This window comes from Prunus avium, chromosome 5, assembly GCF_965620075.1.
Source record: "Prunus avium chromosome 5, drPruAviu1.hap1.1, whole genome shotgun sequence".
Taxonomy (NCBI): domain Eukaryota; kingdom Viridiplantae; phylum Streptophyta; class Magnoliopsida; order Rosales; family Rosaceae; genus Prunus; species Prunus avium.
Genome location: NC_142288.1, coordinates 16621126 through 16637911, shown reverse-complemented (window position 1 = coordinate 16637911; position 16786 = coordinate 16621126). Strand labels below are relative to the sequence as shown.

At 34.2% G+C, this 16786-nt stretch overlaps 1 protein-coding gene across 1 annotated transcript; it reads left to right on the top strand.

Annotated features, from left to right (window-relative positions):
• Positions 1–111: 111 nt before the first annotated feature.
• LOC110768803 (phenylalanine--tRNA ligase beta subunit, cytoplasmic-like) lies at positions 112–5109 on the top strand. The gene is made up of 18 exons (XM_021972659.2): positions 112–270; positions 378–433; positions 548–648; positions 945–1074; positions 1167–1282; positions 1665–1731; positions 2033–2074; positions 2253–2294; positions 2556–2632; positions 2837–2963; positions 3053–3220; positions 3435–3551; positions 3645–3746; positions 3863–4072; positions 4194–4301; positions 4596–4691; positions 4790–4873; positions 4971–5109. Exons 1-18 carry the CDS (start codon positions 213–215, stop codon positions 5037–5039), a joined length of 1770 nt encoding a protein of 589 aa, XP_021828351.2. The 5' UTR covers positions 112–212; the 3' UTR covers positions 5040–5109.
• The last annotated feature ends 11677 nt before the right edge of the window (positions 5110–16786 follow it).

The window sequence follows — 16786 nt, the reverse complement described above, 5'->3', positions numbered from 1 at the left end:
ATCGAAGAAAAATATGACTTGTCTTTTTCCTTGGTCTAATTATCTCGCGCAAGCTTTAGAAAAAAAAAAAAAAAAAAAAAAAAAAGAAGAATTATTTACACTAATAATTCCTAAGGTTTTCGGGGATTTCACAAAACAGCCCGAGGTTTTAAACCCTGGCTTCGCCCTTGGCAGTCTGTGTGCGCTATCGGAGAGAGTAATCAAAGTCCGCCATGCCTACAGTCAGCGTGGGACGGGATCGTCTGTTTGCAGCATTAGGAAGAACTTACAGTGAGCTCGCAGTCTTCCCATTATTTCTCACTCCTCTCTTCATCGCATATTTAAGGAATTATTCACTTTCGTTTGTCTGTGTGTGTTTGAATTGAATAATGTGACAGCTCAGGAAGAGTTTGAAGAAGTATGCTTCAGTTTCGGCATCGAGCTGGACGACGTTGTAAGCAATTTTGCTGCTTTATCTTACATTGTTTTTGTATTTCTCTGATATATATCTTTCTTTGAGATGTTTCTCAAAATTTGTAATGATTAATTAATAATGCTGTGTTTGTAGACAACTGAGAAAGCAATTATTAGAAAAGAAAAGCATTTGGACGATGATGCAGTTGACGAAGATGAAGAAGTTATTTACAAAATCGAAGTTCCCGCAAATAGGTAGGTAGCTTTTGTTATTCTTTTTCTTATTTGTCTGTTTTGATTGAAACTTGATGTTTTACCCTAATCCATTTCATGGGTTGGTTTGAGATTTTGATATCAACATATATAATCCTTGAGTTGAGCCCAAATATTTTAGATAACATACTGCTTCTATTTGCTTAAGTGGGTAGGCTCTATTTCAGACTATCAAGCAGTAATTGTAGGAATTAATGACAATAATTAATTGTTGTATGATGTTCACATCACATAATATATAAAGGGTTGAACAAGTTTGTTATTTGATTTATACGCAGATACGATTTACTTTGCCTTGAAGGGCTGGCTCAAGCGCTCCGTGTTTTCAGTAGGGAAGAGGAGGTTCCTACATACAAGTTGGCCAACATTAGTAAGGAGTCCATGATTAAAATGCATGTAAAACCAGAGGTAGTTATATGATCTATGAAAAGGGTTGGTGTTCTTTATTTTCTGGTTGGTGATACTGTTTAGTTCATAGAGGCCCCTTTTTCAACTTGCAGACATCTTCCATTCGCCCTCATGTTGTCTGTGCTGTTTTAAGAGGCGTTACCTTCACTGAAGCAAGTTATAACAGCTTCATTGATCTCCAAGACAAGCTTCATCAAAATATCTGCCGGTAATGTTTTCTGACTCATAGGTCTGATTCTGAATTTAGCTTGGCATGCTCTCGATCGGTTGCTCCCATCTCCTCTGTATTCTGTTGCTCTAAAATATTTCTTTGATAATTTATTTTTATCGCCGTTTTATGTTGTATTGGATTGGCTTAGTCATACTTCTCTGTGAAAAATTTGGAATCTACATGATCATTTACACTAGATAAAAATGTTAGAATACAAAAGAAATCAGAATAGTTTGTTTAAGTGCTACAAGGGTAAGAATAGCAAGACCAATCAGAATGAATGCATGAAGTTATGATAAGAGCTACTGCTTGTCTTTCTGCCCAAAGATTTCCTGTGGTTTATCAGTTGAGATGCTTACATATTCTAATCATTTTACAGGCGAAGAACTCTAGTTGCCATTGGGACTCATGACTTGGATACATTGCAAGCCCCTTTCACATATGAGGTGGGCTTTTGAAATTTGTTCTCTTTGCTATGGTTTTATATTCTACAATCTTTTTTTTTTGTTTGAGCGCTCACATGGTATTGAATTTTGTACTAATTTATGGTAATAGTTTAGATTCCATGCCGGAATTTTCAGTTCTAGGAATGAAAAATAGAAACTTCTAGCCGAAGATCCCCTGATATTAACACAAGTTTCAATGAAATAACTTTTCATGTGTTTCTTTGGTTGCTAAATTCTACTTCATGTATCTAAGACGACAATACTACCAACTGTTGACTTACATTTTTCTTTCCACGTTCAGTCTTTGCCACCTTCAAGTATAAATTTTGTGCCTCTGAAACAGGTACTTTTATAAGTTTTTTACTATTCTCAATTTAGTAGTTTATATGACTATGATTTTCTAATCTCTCTCTCTCTCTCTCTCTCTCTCTCTCTCTCTCTCTCTCTCTCTAATAGTTTGAAGATACTTGTTAATGGTTATTGTTAGCACTAATATCATGTTGTTTTGATTTCTATATTAGGCGAAGAACTTCAGAGCTGATGAGCTCATGGAATTTTACAGAGTGAGTTCTTAACTGGATGCTTTTTAATCTGTCTTTGTTTTCATCTTTTTCTTTCTTTTTCGTTTTTCCCCTTTCTGGAAGTGTTATAGTTAGTCTAGACCAAACTAGAATAGTCATTTTAGAAACCATTGCAATAATAGCTATTTCGTGCACATCCTTGTTCAGAATCTCCTGTTTTATATGCCCTAGTAATCATGACTCATGAATGACATTAGGAAAGTAAAGTATCTTGATCCATATTTTACCACTGTATTCTTGCAGTCGGATTTGAAACTGAAGAAGTTTTTGCACATAATAGAGAACTCACCGGTGTTTCCTGTTTTATATGATAACAACAGGTATGATAATTTCTTTCTCATTCATTCATTATTATGGTCATTTCTAATCACCTTTTATCAACCTCCGGTTTTCCTTGTATTGTTAAGAGGTTGAGTTCATAATACTGTTTCGAATGTGTAATATAGTCTTGTTGACTCTATATAGACATATGGCTTAGCATTATTTTTAAATCTTGATGAGTGATGTTAAGTTCATTTTGGCAGAACTGTTTTGTCTTTACCCCCCATTATTAATGGTGCACATTCAGCAATCACTTTGAAGACGAAGAATGTTTTCATAGAATGTACAGCTACTGATCTGACAAAGGCCAAGATTGTTCTGAACACAATAGTAAGAAGCTGAAAGTTTATGATGCATTTATTTGCTAGTTTTGGTTCTCGCTTATTAGTGAATGATGGCTTCAATTTATTTTCTTTTAGGTGACAGCGTTTTCAGCATATTGTGAAAGAAAGTTTGAGATTGAACCTGTTAAAGTGATATATTCTGATGGAAAGTCATATATCTATCCTGATTTATCAATCTACAACATGGATGTTTCTCTATCATATGTTAATGGTACAATTGGAGTCTCTTTGGAAGCGGAAGAGGTATGTCAATAACTGCGTTTTATCTATTCCTGCTTTATTCTTTAATGTTGCTTACTGATGTCTGCAATAAGGTTATTATTTGCTTAGTGCTCGTCATGTGATTGACATTTTCTGTATGGTATTAGTTCCACTCAGTTTTTATACGAGTTTTACTAAGACTTATGATCTAAAATAGGAACTATTATGTATGTTACTGACTTTTATTACCATGTAGGTTACTGACTTGTTGAATCGAATGCAATTGCGTGCCGAGCAGTCTGTATCAGGCGATATCACTGTATTTGTACCTCCCACTAGAAGTGACATTCTTCATCCTTGTGATGTTATGGAGGTTCAACTATAATCATTCATAACTATCTAATTGGATTATAAACCAAACCTTTTGCCATGTTTCTTTAATGAGGCATTTTTCTCTCTTGTTTAGGATGTTGCAATTGCTTATGGATATAATAATATCCCAAAGAGAAAGCCTGCATCTTTGAAGCCACTAGCCTTGAATGAGCTCACTGACCGCATAAAATTGGAGGTGTGAAAAAAAAACTTTTCAATTGATAAATAACATTTTTATGCGTACCTTTCCATAGTTTACTTAATGGAAGTGTGATTTATTCTTGTTTTATGTTTCCTCAAAATTGTGTTCAGATTGCAATGGATGGGTTCACAGAGGTCTTGACATTTATATTGGGCTCATGGAGAGAAAATTTTGCCATGTTAAATCGTAAAGATGATAAATCAAAAGCAGTGGTTGTTGGAAATCCTCGATCGTCTGATTTTGAACTTGTTCGAACCAGTCTGATGCCTGGTGTTTTGAAAACTGTTGGTCACAACAAAGATCATCCAAAGCCCATAAAGGTATATGTTATAGTGTTATGTTGCTTTTGCAAGATTTGTTCTCATGTGGGTTTGTCCCTTTTTTCCTTTGATAAATTGTAAGCTTCTTTCTAAATTTCTTCTCACTTTCACTTTGTTGAAGATTTTCGAAGTGGGTGATATAGCACTATTGGATGAGAAGAAAGATGTCGGTGCGTCAAATCGACGCCAACTAGCAGCTCTTTTCTGTGGTGCTAGCTCTGGATTTGAGGTACGATACTAAACCCTTGGTATACACAGTTTGGTCTCACCTATTTCAAAAACTAGTCACTATTAATAAAAAGTTTTGCTCAAGTGGTATAAGGATATGTAATGTTGGATTATACACACACTTAACTGGGATGATGGATAGCTCTATGTTAAACAAACAATCTGATCTCTTAAATTATTTTTTATTTAAAAAAAAGTCATGTTATATTCCTAACCCGTTAAATTCTTTTGTTTTCTGCAACAAGATAAATGGGGTATAATTGCACATTACTTAACTTGGGTTTCCAATATGCAGTTGATTCATGGCTTGGTGGACAGAGTTATGGAGTCGATTGGTGCTGCTTTTGTTCCTATTGGTGACGACAGTGGGTACTTCATAAAACCTTCAGATGTGAGTTGTATATTCTTTCATTTGCATTTTTCTTTTGCTATACCTTTGTTGGTTTTGTATGAATGAATCATTCACTTACTATTTACATCTACTGAAAGGAACCCGAGTTTCTTCCGCGTAGACAAGCAAGCATCATTTATAAAGGGAAGAACATTGGAACTTTCGGCATTGTGCACCCAGAGGTACGTATCATAACGTTAATCAAAGACGGGGATCATGTTCATACTTCATTTCTATCATAATTAGCTTAATTTTCTATTATTTTTCATGTCTTTTCAGGTGTTAAACAACTTCGACATTCCTGATCCGTGCTCCTTTGTAGAACTTAACATTGAGAGTTTGTTGTAGTGCCTATTCTCTAACTATTTAATATTTTTGAATTGGGTTTTCCTAGTTGTTTCGATTTTTTCGCTTTCAACCCAGATCTTCTCATTTCTCACATATGTACACATTTATGAAATCAGTTCATGTTAAACAAAATTCCCAAAAAAAAAAAACGTTCATGTTGAACAAAAAAAGAAACGAAAAAAGAATAGCATTCCTGTCAGGGTACATAACAATAGCTCTTATCGAGTCAATTTCGTATAAGCCATCTCATATTATCCATCCATGTTTCTGTCTTGACTTATAAACCAAAATATTTTTTGGTATCTGCATTCTACTAACTAGTACGTCAATATTGTTGAAATTCCAACACATACTCTATGTTTGGTTCATCATTGCAAAAAGGAAAATAAAGCCCAAATCCAAAAAAAATTGGAAAAAAAGAAGAGAAGAAGATGATTCATTAACTTGAACTCTAGCTAAATTAATAGGAAGAAAAAAAGGAGACATATTTCTTTTGCCTTGTGTGTTCAGTCCACCCTAATTTTCCCCCTAATTTGTGTAATATTAAGGTGAAAGCCCTACATAGGTAAATTGTTGATTGGAATTAAAAAGCACAAAAGTTTAACAGTTCTAGCCTCTTTTAAAGAGAGTTGAAGAGTATTTATCCCCGAACCCTAGGTCCTAGTTCGATTCCCCCTCTTTTAATATTACTTGTGTAACAATAAATAAATAAAACTAATAACAAGTGTGAGAGTTGAAGAAATTAATTCATTTGTTTTAGGAGTATTTTGGGTCTGCCACTAATTCTCAGCTTTGGCCTTGAGTAGTTCGATGGGCTTTCTCAAATTTCTTCCTCCTTTTAATTAGTCTTTTTTTTTCAGTCGAACTTTAATTAGGCTTCTCTTTTGCCTTAAAAGAGTGTTATTTGGGCTTATTCAGTGGACCCTAATTGAATTGGGTATCAACAAGATGCTTTTTTTTTTTTACACTCCTCTTTAAAATCAATGGAGTTTTGACACTTATCAAATTCAAGCAATATTGACAAAATTTCAACAAAAAAGAAAAAAATAATATTAAAAAAATTTAACTAGTGCCAAAATCACATTGATGGTAAGGAAAAATTTAGAATTAGCGATACATTGCATTGGGGAGGGAGGCACTTTTCCTAGGATTCAAACGGGTGACCAAGAGGGGAAGGGAGACCTCACCACTGAGGTAAACCCCTAAGTCAAAATGATAAATTTTTTTGTAAACTTCCATAAGATATTTATTTAATCTAGCCCCTAATGTATTTATAAAAATAAAAATAAAAAGGAATATGGAAAATTTTTAAAATTTATTATTGTTTCATACTTCTCTTGTGACATCCCTATGTTCATGCATATTTACAAATGATTCTATGCACAAATTTAGTATCTGAACCTATTATATTGATTAAAATGGATCATTACTGAATCATAATTCTCTTAGAGCAATTCCAGCAATAAGGGCTAGAGGGGGGGCTGGGGGGTTTAGGCCCAAAAACGTTTCCAGCAGAAAGGGCTGGGGAGAGGCAGTTGTTGGGGCACACAAAACTAGGCTAGCCCTCAAGCAAGATGAGCCCTAATTCAAGCCGGGGTTTGATGACGTCAGCAACAACAACAAAAATTTTAAAAATCGAAAAAAATCTTTAAAAAATACAAAAAAATTCAGATTTTTTTTTAAAATAAATACTTGGTCATAGTTTTCACTTCCCACACCAAAAATCTATACAAATTTCTCTCCTCATATCTCATGTGAATAGTTGTTGTCATGACAATTGGTGGAAACACCACAACCTTTTGTAAGGGCAGCCACTATTCATGTGAATAGTAGCTGCCCTAGCCCCCCCCTCCTGTCATGGCAAAGGGTTCACTGCTGAAAGTGCTCTTAGAGCCTCTCTACGTGCAGTGCAATCATATTTGCAAATTATCTAATCATAAATTTGAAGACCAAGACTTATTATTGGTCAAAAACAATAAAATAAAATAAAATAAAATAAAGGTTAAAACTAGTTACTTGGTCTACTTGTCTCATGTAAAACAGATTAAAAAAGGTATTTAGGGTACTTTCATCTACCATAAATCTATTATTAATGTGATGCTAGTTGAACTTTGAATGTGAGACAACTCAAAGACCTACAAAAGGGCTGAAATTAAAAGGTCTTGTGATAACTCTTAAATTGTAAACTCTTTCTTTTTTTAAGAATCAACAATAAGGTTCGGTTGTTGGACTAATCAAGTAGTTTATCCTTTCAACCGAAAAACAGAAGAGAATCTTGTTCCCAATAAAGCATCAAGAATAAGATCAACAACTTGTTACAATTCTCAAACAAACAGTACATCAAGAATAAAATCAACAACAGTTACTAAAATGCGTACATTGAATTCGAATTGCTTGTAGAATTTTCCTTCAAATAAGTAGGGAAGTGTCAATTTTGAATGGGACCGAGATTTGGTTGGTCCAAGCCTCTATATAATTTAATTTTCAAACCTATAGCAGAGGGCAATGGCAATTGCCAATCCAAGTCACATTAATGTGACTTGATTGAAAGAAAATTGTTGGACCGTATCTGCAGATAATTAAGGTTAAATCTCACCTTATACTCAGATTGACCTATATATGCAGGTGGTGGCTAATTTTTGCATTGCCATGCTCGGATCGGATGTCATTTGGGTTTTTGGTAGGTTATTTTCCTCATGCTATATTGACTTTCTAATTTTTCATGTGTTTTATTTATTTTTCTTTTTGTCACAACTGTACTTGGACGAATCGTGCCTTTATACTCTGGGCACTTAGGAGGTCCCCACTCCAACAAAGACAAAAGAAAAATTTCGTCAACCCCAAAATCTTCTCGGCTCTCGCTCTCTTCAAATTTAATACACAAAGAATTGGTACACACAAAAAAACATAAAGAATTTAATGCAAGTTGGACTAAAGTTGGGTAAGGCATCTTTGGGGTTGAATTTATATTATATATATCGTTTAAGCGCTAATTAGTTAGTAATTTAATACAACACTAATTATTTATTTAGGCTCATTCGACAATTTATATTGTGATACGAATCGTTTACTAGTCAAGTCTTTATTCCAATATCATTTCTACAATTTTAACTATAATCCAAATTATTCATTGATTAAGACTTTATTCAAAGACTATCTCTACAAAATTCACATAATTTAAATTTTTTTTTTATTGAGAAAAAGCGATAGTAATTATTGATGAAATGTATCATAGTACAAAGCCACAAAATAGCCAAAATAGGTACAACATCTCAAGTGACCAAACAAAATAACATGCTGATTTGATTTGGAGAGAATTACACCTAAACCAACAAATACTCAACCCCCTGAGTCAGCATCTCGAAGGACTCGTCCTCAAACTAACAATGCATCTCCACTGTGCAACGGCATAAACGACAAATTTGTATTGCAGCCGAAAATTAGAATATAAAACACAGCAAACTCCTAAAGAGTTACTGAGAATTAAAATAAAAAGGTACAACAAACTTCTAATGAGTAATAGACTTCAAATAAGAAACAAGAACACCGATCCACATCCTCTTCAGCAACCGAAGAAATCCATAACGCTATACCGGCTAAACCCTTAGTGTCACACTGGCTAAACTAACTTTTATTATTGTAACTCCAAACACTGAACTAGAACCAAATCCTTGTATATGTGGGCCAAAAGTGGCAACTAAATCATAATGACAATGGTGTTTCGCGGTGTCTACTTTCATATCACATACGAATTAGCATAACAATTATTACTACCTCTATCGACGTTGACGTCGTCGCCTCTGCTAGGATAGATAGCACCTCCAGAACTCTTATTACAACCAAGTAAAAAACACCCAAAAGAAAAAACCTGCAGCCAGAAACAACAAAAACAAAAAACAAAACCAAAATCCACGGGAAAAGAAGGGGAAGGAAAGAGGAGAAGAAAAAAAAAAGGATACAGAAAGAGAGAGGGGTTGAGAAGAGGAAAGAGAGAGGAGGAAAATAAGGGCAAGATGGGGGATAGGGGAGGAGAGGCAGAGGCCACCTCCCCCCTTAAACTAGCTAGGAATACGAACACATGAATGTTATGTTATGATGAAAAATTCCCATAAACGTGTGCATACTTTTTTCTTTACTTTAAATTCTTGTAATATATATTGACAAATAAATAATGAAAATATTCATGGTAAGAATTAAGTAGTTAAATGATTTTTTATTTAAGTGTACTTTTTGTAAGGATGATCCTTAAATGAGAACTTAAAAATTGAAATGTTCAAATTATAAAATTACATTATCGAGTGAGTCCAAAGAAGTAGTTAGCAATTTATTAACTTAGGTTGTATGACATATAAAGTTAGTAAAGTGACAAGTCGAAATTAAGAGGTATTTTTACATAATATTATATTGTCTATCAATGGACTATTGGTTTAGTAGTGTTTATTGAGAGTGGTTTCAAATTTGAACTCTCCGTCTCCTATATAAAACAAAAAATTGATACCAAACCATGTAATTTTTTTAAAGGAAACAAAGATAACAAGCTGACCCCAAAAGTGCTTTTATATATATATTTATTTATTTTTCTTGGCACATACCATTACATGTAGTTCTTTCTCATGGTAAACAATAAAAATGTGGTGCAATTCTAAGTGGATTTTGAATGGTATTTTGCACTGCCCATCCTTGACGGCACGTAACATGCATCCAAGTCAACCATGTGGAAAATAACAATGTGCCTTTTTTTTTATCCTTAATTTTTCATTTTTTGGTAGCTAATTACTAATATGAACCTTAATTAAAATATTGTGCTTTTTTGTTGGCTTTTATTTGTCTAAAATATAATTTACTTATTAAGTAAGTTGTCTTTCCCATGCTATTTTCAAAATAGTATAATCTATTCAAACATCAATGAGGGTGAATTTATCAATAATAATATTGTGTCAATCAAAGTTTGTAAATAAACGCGGGTTATGCCAGTTGGTCAAGACAGTGAGTCCGTCCTCTTGCACTCAAGTTCGAGTTCCCTCTCTGTAGATAAGAGTAATTTAGACTATCGTTTGTATTAGAAAAACAAAGTTTGTAATGTTATTTTGAGATGTAAAAGGTTTGGCTTCCACTTAATTATACACACATGACAATTACAATACTTGTTATGATGTTTTCTTGATTTGATTTGTATTATACACTGGTTAAAGTTGAAAATACTTTTTCTCTTTCTACAACTGACAAACAAGAAAGCCATAAATCTAAGTAGTGGATGCATATAAAAACTATACAAGGCACTCCCTCTCAAAAGTGAGCTCTGGATTTGTGCCAAACTATGAGAGTGGAGCTCTTCCACCCAAAATTTTCGCTCCCTCCCTATAGTCTTTAATTAAATCATTCAAAGAAATTTTAAAAAAAATAAAATCATTCATGTCATGTTAGAGTGCTAAACCTGCTCTAATGACCATTTGCAATGAAAAGAACCCATTTTACCATCCAAACTAATTGATGTAGGCTTTTAAATCCAAATTTTATAGCCCATTTTTGTTGTCACCATATTTTCCCTTCTTTTTGGGTTGTTATCTCTAATGGAAAAAACTCATGTACATGGGTGAATGCAAAGAAAAGCGAAGAAGAAAGAGGGGTGACAGAAGTCGAGGAAATGGGGCTAAGAGAGTTAAGGTGAAAATATTATAAACAAAAATTAATTAATAACCTAAAATTCGCATATGATAAAAAAAATACAAACACGGCTATTTTAAAAATGACATAGCATTTACACATTAACTATCACATAAGGTGGTCAGCTAAATGTGATCAGTTTTGTTTGTTTCCATGTTTCTTTACCAACTATCATTTGTCCAGTCGTTGTCTCCACTTAGTTGGAGGAGGTCACAGGTTTGATTCACATGGATGTCGAGGACAATATATATTTTTGATGAGTTTTGAAATCTAGTTAGTGGTTGCTATGCTCATTGTAGTGGTGCAGCTTTGGCAGGAGCGGCTTTGAGATTTTAGGGGCCCTGTACAAAATTTGTAATAGAGCCACCTAAAACAAAGTCTTGAACCAAAAATATATACAAAGAATCGGACCATGTATATTGATAACAAATTTAAAACTACACATCAATATTTATTTTTTTACATATTATAAAGGATTATCAAACAACTAATTCAACAAGGAACATAAAATCAAAAACTCATGGTTCATCAAATTACTAATTATAATTAACAAAAACAAACCTATGCCCGGCAGATTTAATATAGATCAAGAGCTCCTATTATATGTAATTTTAATGTAATATATTATGTGAGAACAACTTAAAAGAAACAGTGGATATAATTTCTTTTTAAAGGTGGATATATCATATATTAAGTTAGAATAAATATATGATACATAATATATTAAAATGATATATATTGTGAAACAAGAGAAAAAAGAATTTTGAGACCTTATACAAGGGCCCACCTTGCACACCCCAAAGCCGCCGCTGAGCTTTGGTATTGTTGGTGTGTATATATTAGCCTGTTGTATAATATCTTCAAAATATCCTATTGTTTGTCTAAAAGAAAATCTTCACTTTGTCATTCATCAGATTTGGACTCGGAATCTCCTTTAAATGTCGTTAATTCTTTACTTTGTCGTTCATGAGATTTGAACTCAGAATCTCCTTTAAATGTCATTAAATTGAAGTAATGCGTCAAATTTCTTTTCTTTGAAAATAAAGGTATTGGATTCCAATTTGCAAATTGATGTGGCATATTAATGAATTTAGGTCTGCTGTTATTTGGACTAAATGTTATAAAGTCAAAAGCTTGTAGAAGATTCTCATTATAAAAAATAAAAATAGAAAAAGCTTGTAGAAGATGTCAAATACCTGCTAGACATATGTGATGCACCGATCATGTGATCCCGATCAACGCATCTGATAGTGGAGATGTACGTCCTACAAAGAAATTGTACTGCAGAACACTATTCGTAAATTATACCATTCCTTCAAAGAAAATACATGTGTTGGAGTAAATTTGTAATTCGCGTTTGAGAAGCATGATATTATTTTCACTTTTTACTGATGAGGGATGGAGAGTACCTATAAGAAAACACTTCGAATGGTAGTCGATGATGAATATTTTTGTGAATTTAATTTGTAATCAACGATAATAAATTATTTTCTTAGGAATCAAAAGAGGAACAAGTATAACCAAGGTGGTTGGTGTGAGTGGTTCGGCACTCTCATTCCTTAAGAGAGGTCAGGGGTTCAATCCCTGCTCTCGTACGGAGTCACTACTTTGGCCAACACTTTACCCCTTACGGGCCGACCCGGTGTGAGTGAGGATTAGTCTGGGTTGTGGTTAAGGCTTAAAGGTGCCATCCATAGTTGGGGCCCATCCAGGACCACCTCATGGTTCAGACCAAAAAAGAGGAACAAATATAAAACTAATTAAAATTAGTCTCTCCGCACCCGTTTCTGCGTCTGTGAGAGGCTTTTTTTTAAAATTAAAATTTATTTTAGAATTAAAAAAAATTATTGGTGGTTGTGTTCCATAAAAATAGGATTCATTATCTTATTTTTCTTTTAATTTTAATATGAAAAAGTGTGAATTTACCATATTATCTTCATTTAATTAATAATTTCAATTCTTAATGTTTGAATGTTTCATCATTCTCTGTCTTTTTCTTTATATATACTAGCCTCTCCGCACGCGCTTTCGCGCTTGCGAGAGGCTTTTTAAAAAAAGAATTTTAATTTATTTTAGAATTTAAAAAAATAATGGGTAGTTGTGTTCCATAAAAATATGATCCATTATCTGATTTTTATTTTTATTTTTATTTTTTTAATACGAAAAAGTGTGAATTTACCATATTATCCTCATTTAATTAATAATTTCAATTCTTAATGTTTGCATTAACAAAGGGCATTTTCTGGTATTTTGAATGTTTCACCATTCTCTGTCTTTTGCTTTATATATATAGATAAATAACAAATACAATGATGAATCAATTACAGGTCCAAGTCACAAGGGGTGGGCCCTATTATAAGGACTCTGTCATGGGTCGTTGACCAACTGAACCACAGTGGACCCCACGTGTCCTTTTCTTTAAATTTATATTAATGTTGGCGGGGGATGAATATTTTTCGGTGGCCAGCGAATTTAGTAAAGGCTGGTAGCTGAGTTTGAATCTTTTACTTTCTAATTAAAATACAAAATAAAATAAATAAAATAAAATAAAAAAAGAGTTAGAAAGAGAAACCACAACTGGGTTAGTTGGCAGTATTGACATTGTCTTGCAGATTCCTCTAAACAAATTTAAAATATTGATTAAAGTCTTCTAATCTTTTTTTTTTTTTAGTATTTAAATGCCATATTGATTGAACTAGTTCTTATTAATTAATAATTATCTATATCATTTCACATCACCTTCATGGATGCATATTTTATTCTGAGTAACTTGAGTTTGTGTTGAGTTTGTGTTCTATTATACAAAGACATGGGTCATTCTCAATCTTTTTCCCCCATTTTTATTGACTTGTTCACACAACTAAAAACAAAACATATATATCCAAGTATTTATTTCTATGGAATAGTTTGATACATGCAAGTTCATATTTCTGTGCCATTTTTTTGAAGTTTGAATAATTTTAAAAATATTGTTTGACCAACGTTACGATATTTTTACAAGATACTTTTGTAACGGATTAATGAAGCCACCATAAAGAGGTTAGCTACACAACTAGATATTTAATTTATGATAGTTATATTTTATCTCATCATCCGTGTCTTTTAAATTTGAGACTTCCTCCAATAAATCAAAGACTAATTTATTATTATTATTAACAATAATAGTTATATTAATATTCAAATATTTTTGTTTAGAGAAATAAGATAGAAAATAAGAAAGGATAAACTCTTTGTAATTGCTTTGATAGCTCTTACAATTAAGATTAAGATAATCAAGATAACTTCTATAACTAAGATAATAGTGTCGAATACAAAAAGCTGATTGTTATTAAAATTTATGGAATCGATATGGTCGGTCCTTAAGCGTAGAGCAGGCTTTTCCAATTGTCAAGAAGTTATGCACAATGAATTTTTTTTAAAAGAATGATTATGGTAATCAAAGGAATCAAATAAATTTTAGATATCTCATAAAGCTAAAGAAGGTTGTTTCATTATATATATATTGGCTTTTCGTTGTGTTCTAAACTAATATATTTTTTTTTTTCACAACTAAACTAATTTAAGTTGATTCAAAGTCAAACAACATGATATTTTAACTTTTTGATTAAAAAAAAGGGATAGAATTTTATTAGATTAATAGGAATAACAGTACAAATGACACATATGGTAAAGAGAGCCATCCGAATAACAATATGGCAGACATGGGCAAAACTTCCCCAGTGACATGAGCAAGTCGAAAAGTTGAAACGATACGGAGAGAATCACTCTCAAAAATAATTTTTCTATAACTCAACCGCCATAAATTCCCATAATCCAGTCCAAATGACATTAAGTCTTAAAACCAGCCTGAACTGGCATGACTCTCCTTGAGAGACTAAGAACACCCATCAAACTCAACTACTTTTATGGAATCATAAGAGAAAAAAAAACACAAAAAACTCATAGAGATACGGACTTCATTGAACAAACTAAAACAACGCCAACAAAAGGAAAACCAAACGCCACTAATCTTCCTTCGGGATATGACATAGAGAGCGTCACCTAGTTACTCCAGGGCCTTAATGCACCAATGAGCAATGAATCTACCATGACCAAGCTGCAACACATCCCGAGATCGGCTCTGCCGTAGCACGATATTGTCCGCTTTGGGCCCCCCTCTCTGCCCTCATGGTTTTGTTTCTAGGAACTCACGAGCAACTTCCCAGTAGGTCACCCATCATGGGAGTATTCTAGCCCCAACTCACTTAACTTCGGAGTTCCCATGACTTTGAAGCCAGTGAGCTCCCAAAATGCCTCGTGCTAGATAGAGGCCGACATGTACATATAAGGCACATCACCTCCTTTCTATTGGTCAATGTGGAATCTTACAATCCACCCTCTTTAGGGGCCCGACGTCCTCGTCGGCACACTCGCACCACACGGCAGAGTGACTCTAATACCAAATTGTCACATCCCGAGATTGGCTCCGCCGTAGCACGATATTGTCCGCTTTGGGCCCCCCTCTCTACCCTCACGGTTTTGTTTCTGGAAATTCACGAGCAACTTCCCGGTAGGTCACCCATCATGAGATTGCTCTTGCCTCAACTCGCTTAACTTCAGAGTTCCCATGACTCTGAAGCCAGTGAGCTCCCAAAAAGCCTCGTGCTAGATGGAGACGGACATGTACATATAAGGCACATCACCCCCTCTCCGTTGGTCGATGTGGGATCTTACAATAAGAGACAATAAAACTGCCAAAGAAAGAGTAAATCGACATAAGTCTACCAAAAGATGAAGAACGCCGAAGATCTGATGGGATCCGGGGGAAAACCTCTCGGATCTAAAACTCTCTCTCTCTCTCTCTCTCTCTCTCTCTCTCTCAGAGCAGTGGATCCTCATTCCTTATGCAGTAGTGGATGTAATCCTTCCATCAACTCACTCTCTTTGATTCCCATTCTTTCACTTTCTCATAGTTTTTTGCTTTTTATGTTTTAATGTATATATCTACGTTTGAGGGATATTATCCCTCATCCCCCATGCAGTGGAAGTACTCATTCCATCAGAGTACACTACGCAACTATGCACCTCATAGCGTTCAACGACGTTGATGTTGTGTATCGTAACCTACTCGAGATTACAGGCTTGGTGATCTAGGGATTTCACAATCGTGATGTTGCTCTTATGGGCAATAGCCATGTTTGGTGTCGATACAAGGTCTGCAATGGGGAGCCAATTTAGTGTGCCCCTTGGGATTTGTTGAAAGCCTCCAATCAAATTTGTGTAATCTAGTTAGGGATCAACATTTGTCCCTCGACCTGGGCCTAATGGGCTAGCCATACTAGCCCGTTGTTTAGGCTCAATCAATCTAATCGGATCTTAGATTGGGTAAGGATTAGGGAAAAGACTTGAAACCTTGGGCCGATATAGGCCCCATCCGGCCTGTTTGACCTCGTCCTCATCCATACTCATATCACTCCCACTCCCACTCACCAACATAACACTTGTTTTGTATCTAACGACACTAGTCGAGGCTGCATTGCAAGAGTATACGCACCTCTTTGGCCAGAATATTGTCTCTCATCCCCCATGTAGTGGAAGTACTCCTTCCATCCTAGTAAATTACACACACTTTCTTCTCTCATGGCCGACTTAATTTTGTGTTTTCCTTGGTTTGTGTCACCATTATTAATTTCTTATTCCTATTTGCATGTTTTTTTTTCATTCCTTTTGTTTCAATCTCATTGTTTCTCTTTTTTCAGTTTTAATTTTTTTTTCTTAGATTTTTGTTTTTGAAATGCCAAAAAAGGCCATGGAGTTTTGCAACTGAAGATTAATGTATTTGACTAGACTGATTAAGGTAAACTTTATCACCACATAAATTTCTTATGAGTTGGGTGCGCTAATTTCATCCCTTTATTATGAGGTGATACCGTGATAGTAAGGAAAGGAGTACACTTGTCACTATTATCATGTGACATGTGGATGACTCTGATTGGTTAGTCTGTAATGAATAGTTAAATATATAGAGAGAGTTAGTTAGAGAAGTTAGCGTTGAGTAAGTTATGTTAACATTGTATGAACATTGTATTGAGTATTAATCACAC

Coding starts and splice junctions, on each gene's coding strand:
- LOC110768803 (XM_021972659.2), top strand. CDS start 213: ATGCCTACAGTCAGCGTGGGACGGGATCGTCTGTTTGCAGCATTAGGA. Junction 434..547: donor GCATCGAGCTGGACGACGTT/GTAAGCAATTTT, acceptor CTGTGTTTGTAG/ACAACTGAGAAAGCAATTAT. Junction 2,964..3,052: donor AGATTGTTCTGAACACAATA/GTAAGAAGCTGA, acceptor ATTTTCTTTTAG/GTGACAGCGTTTTCAGCATA.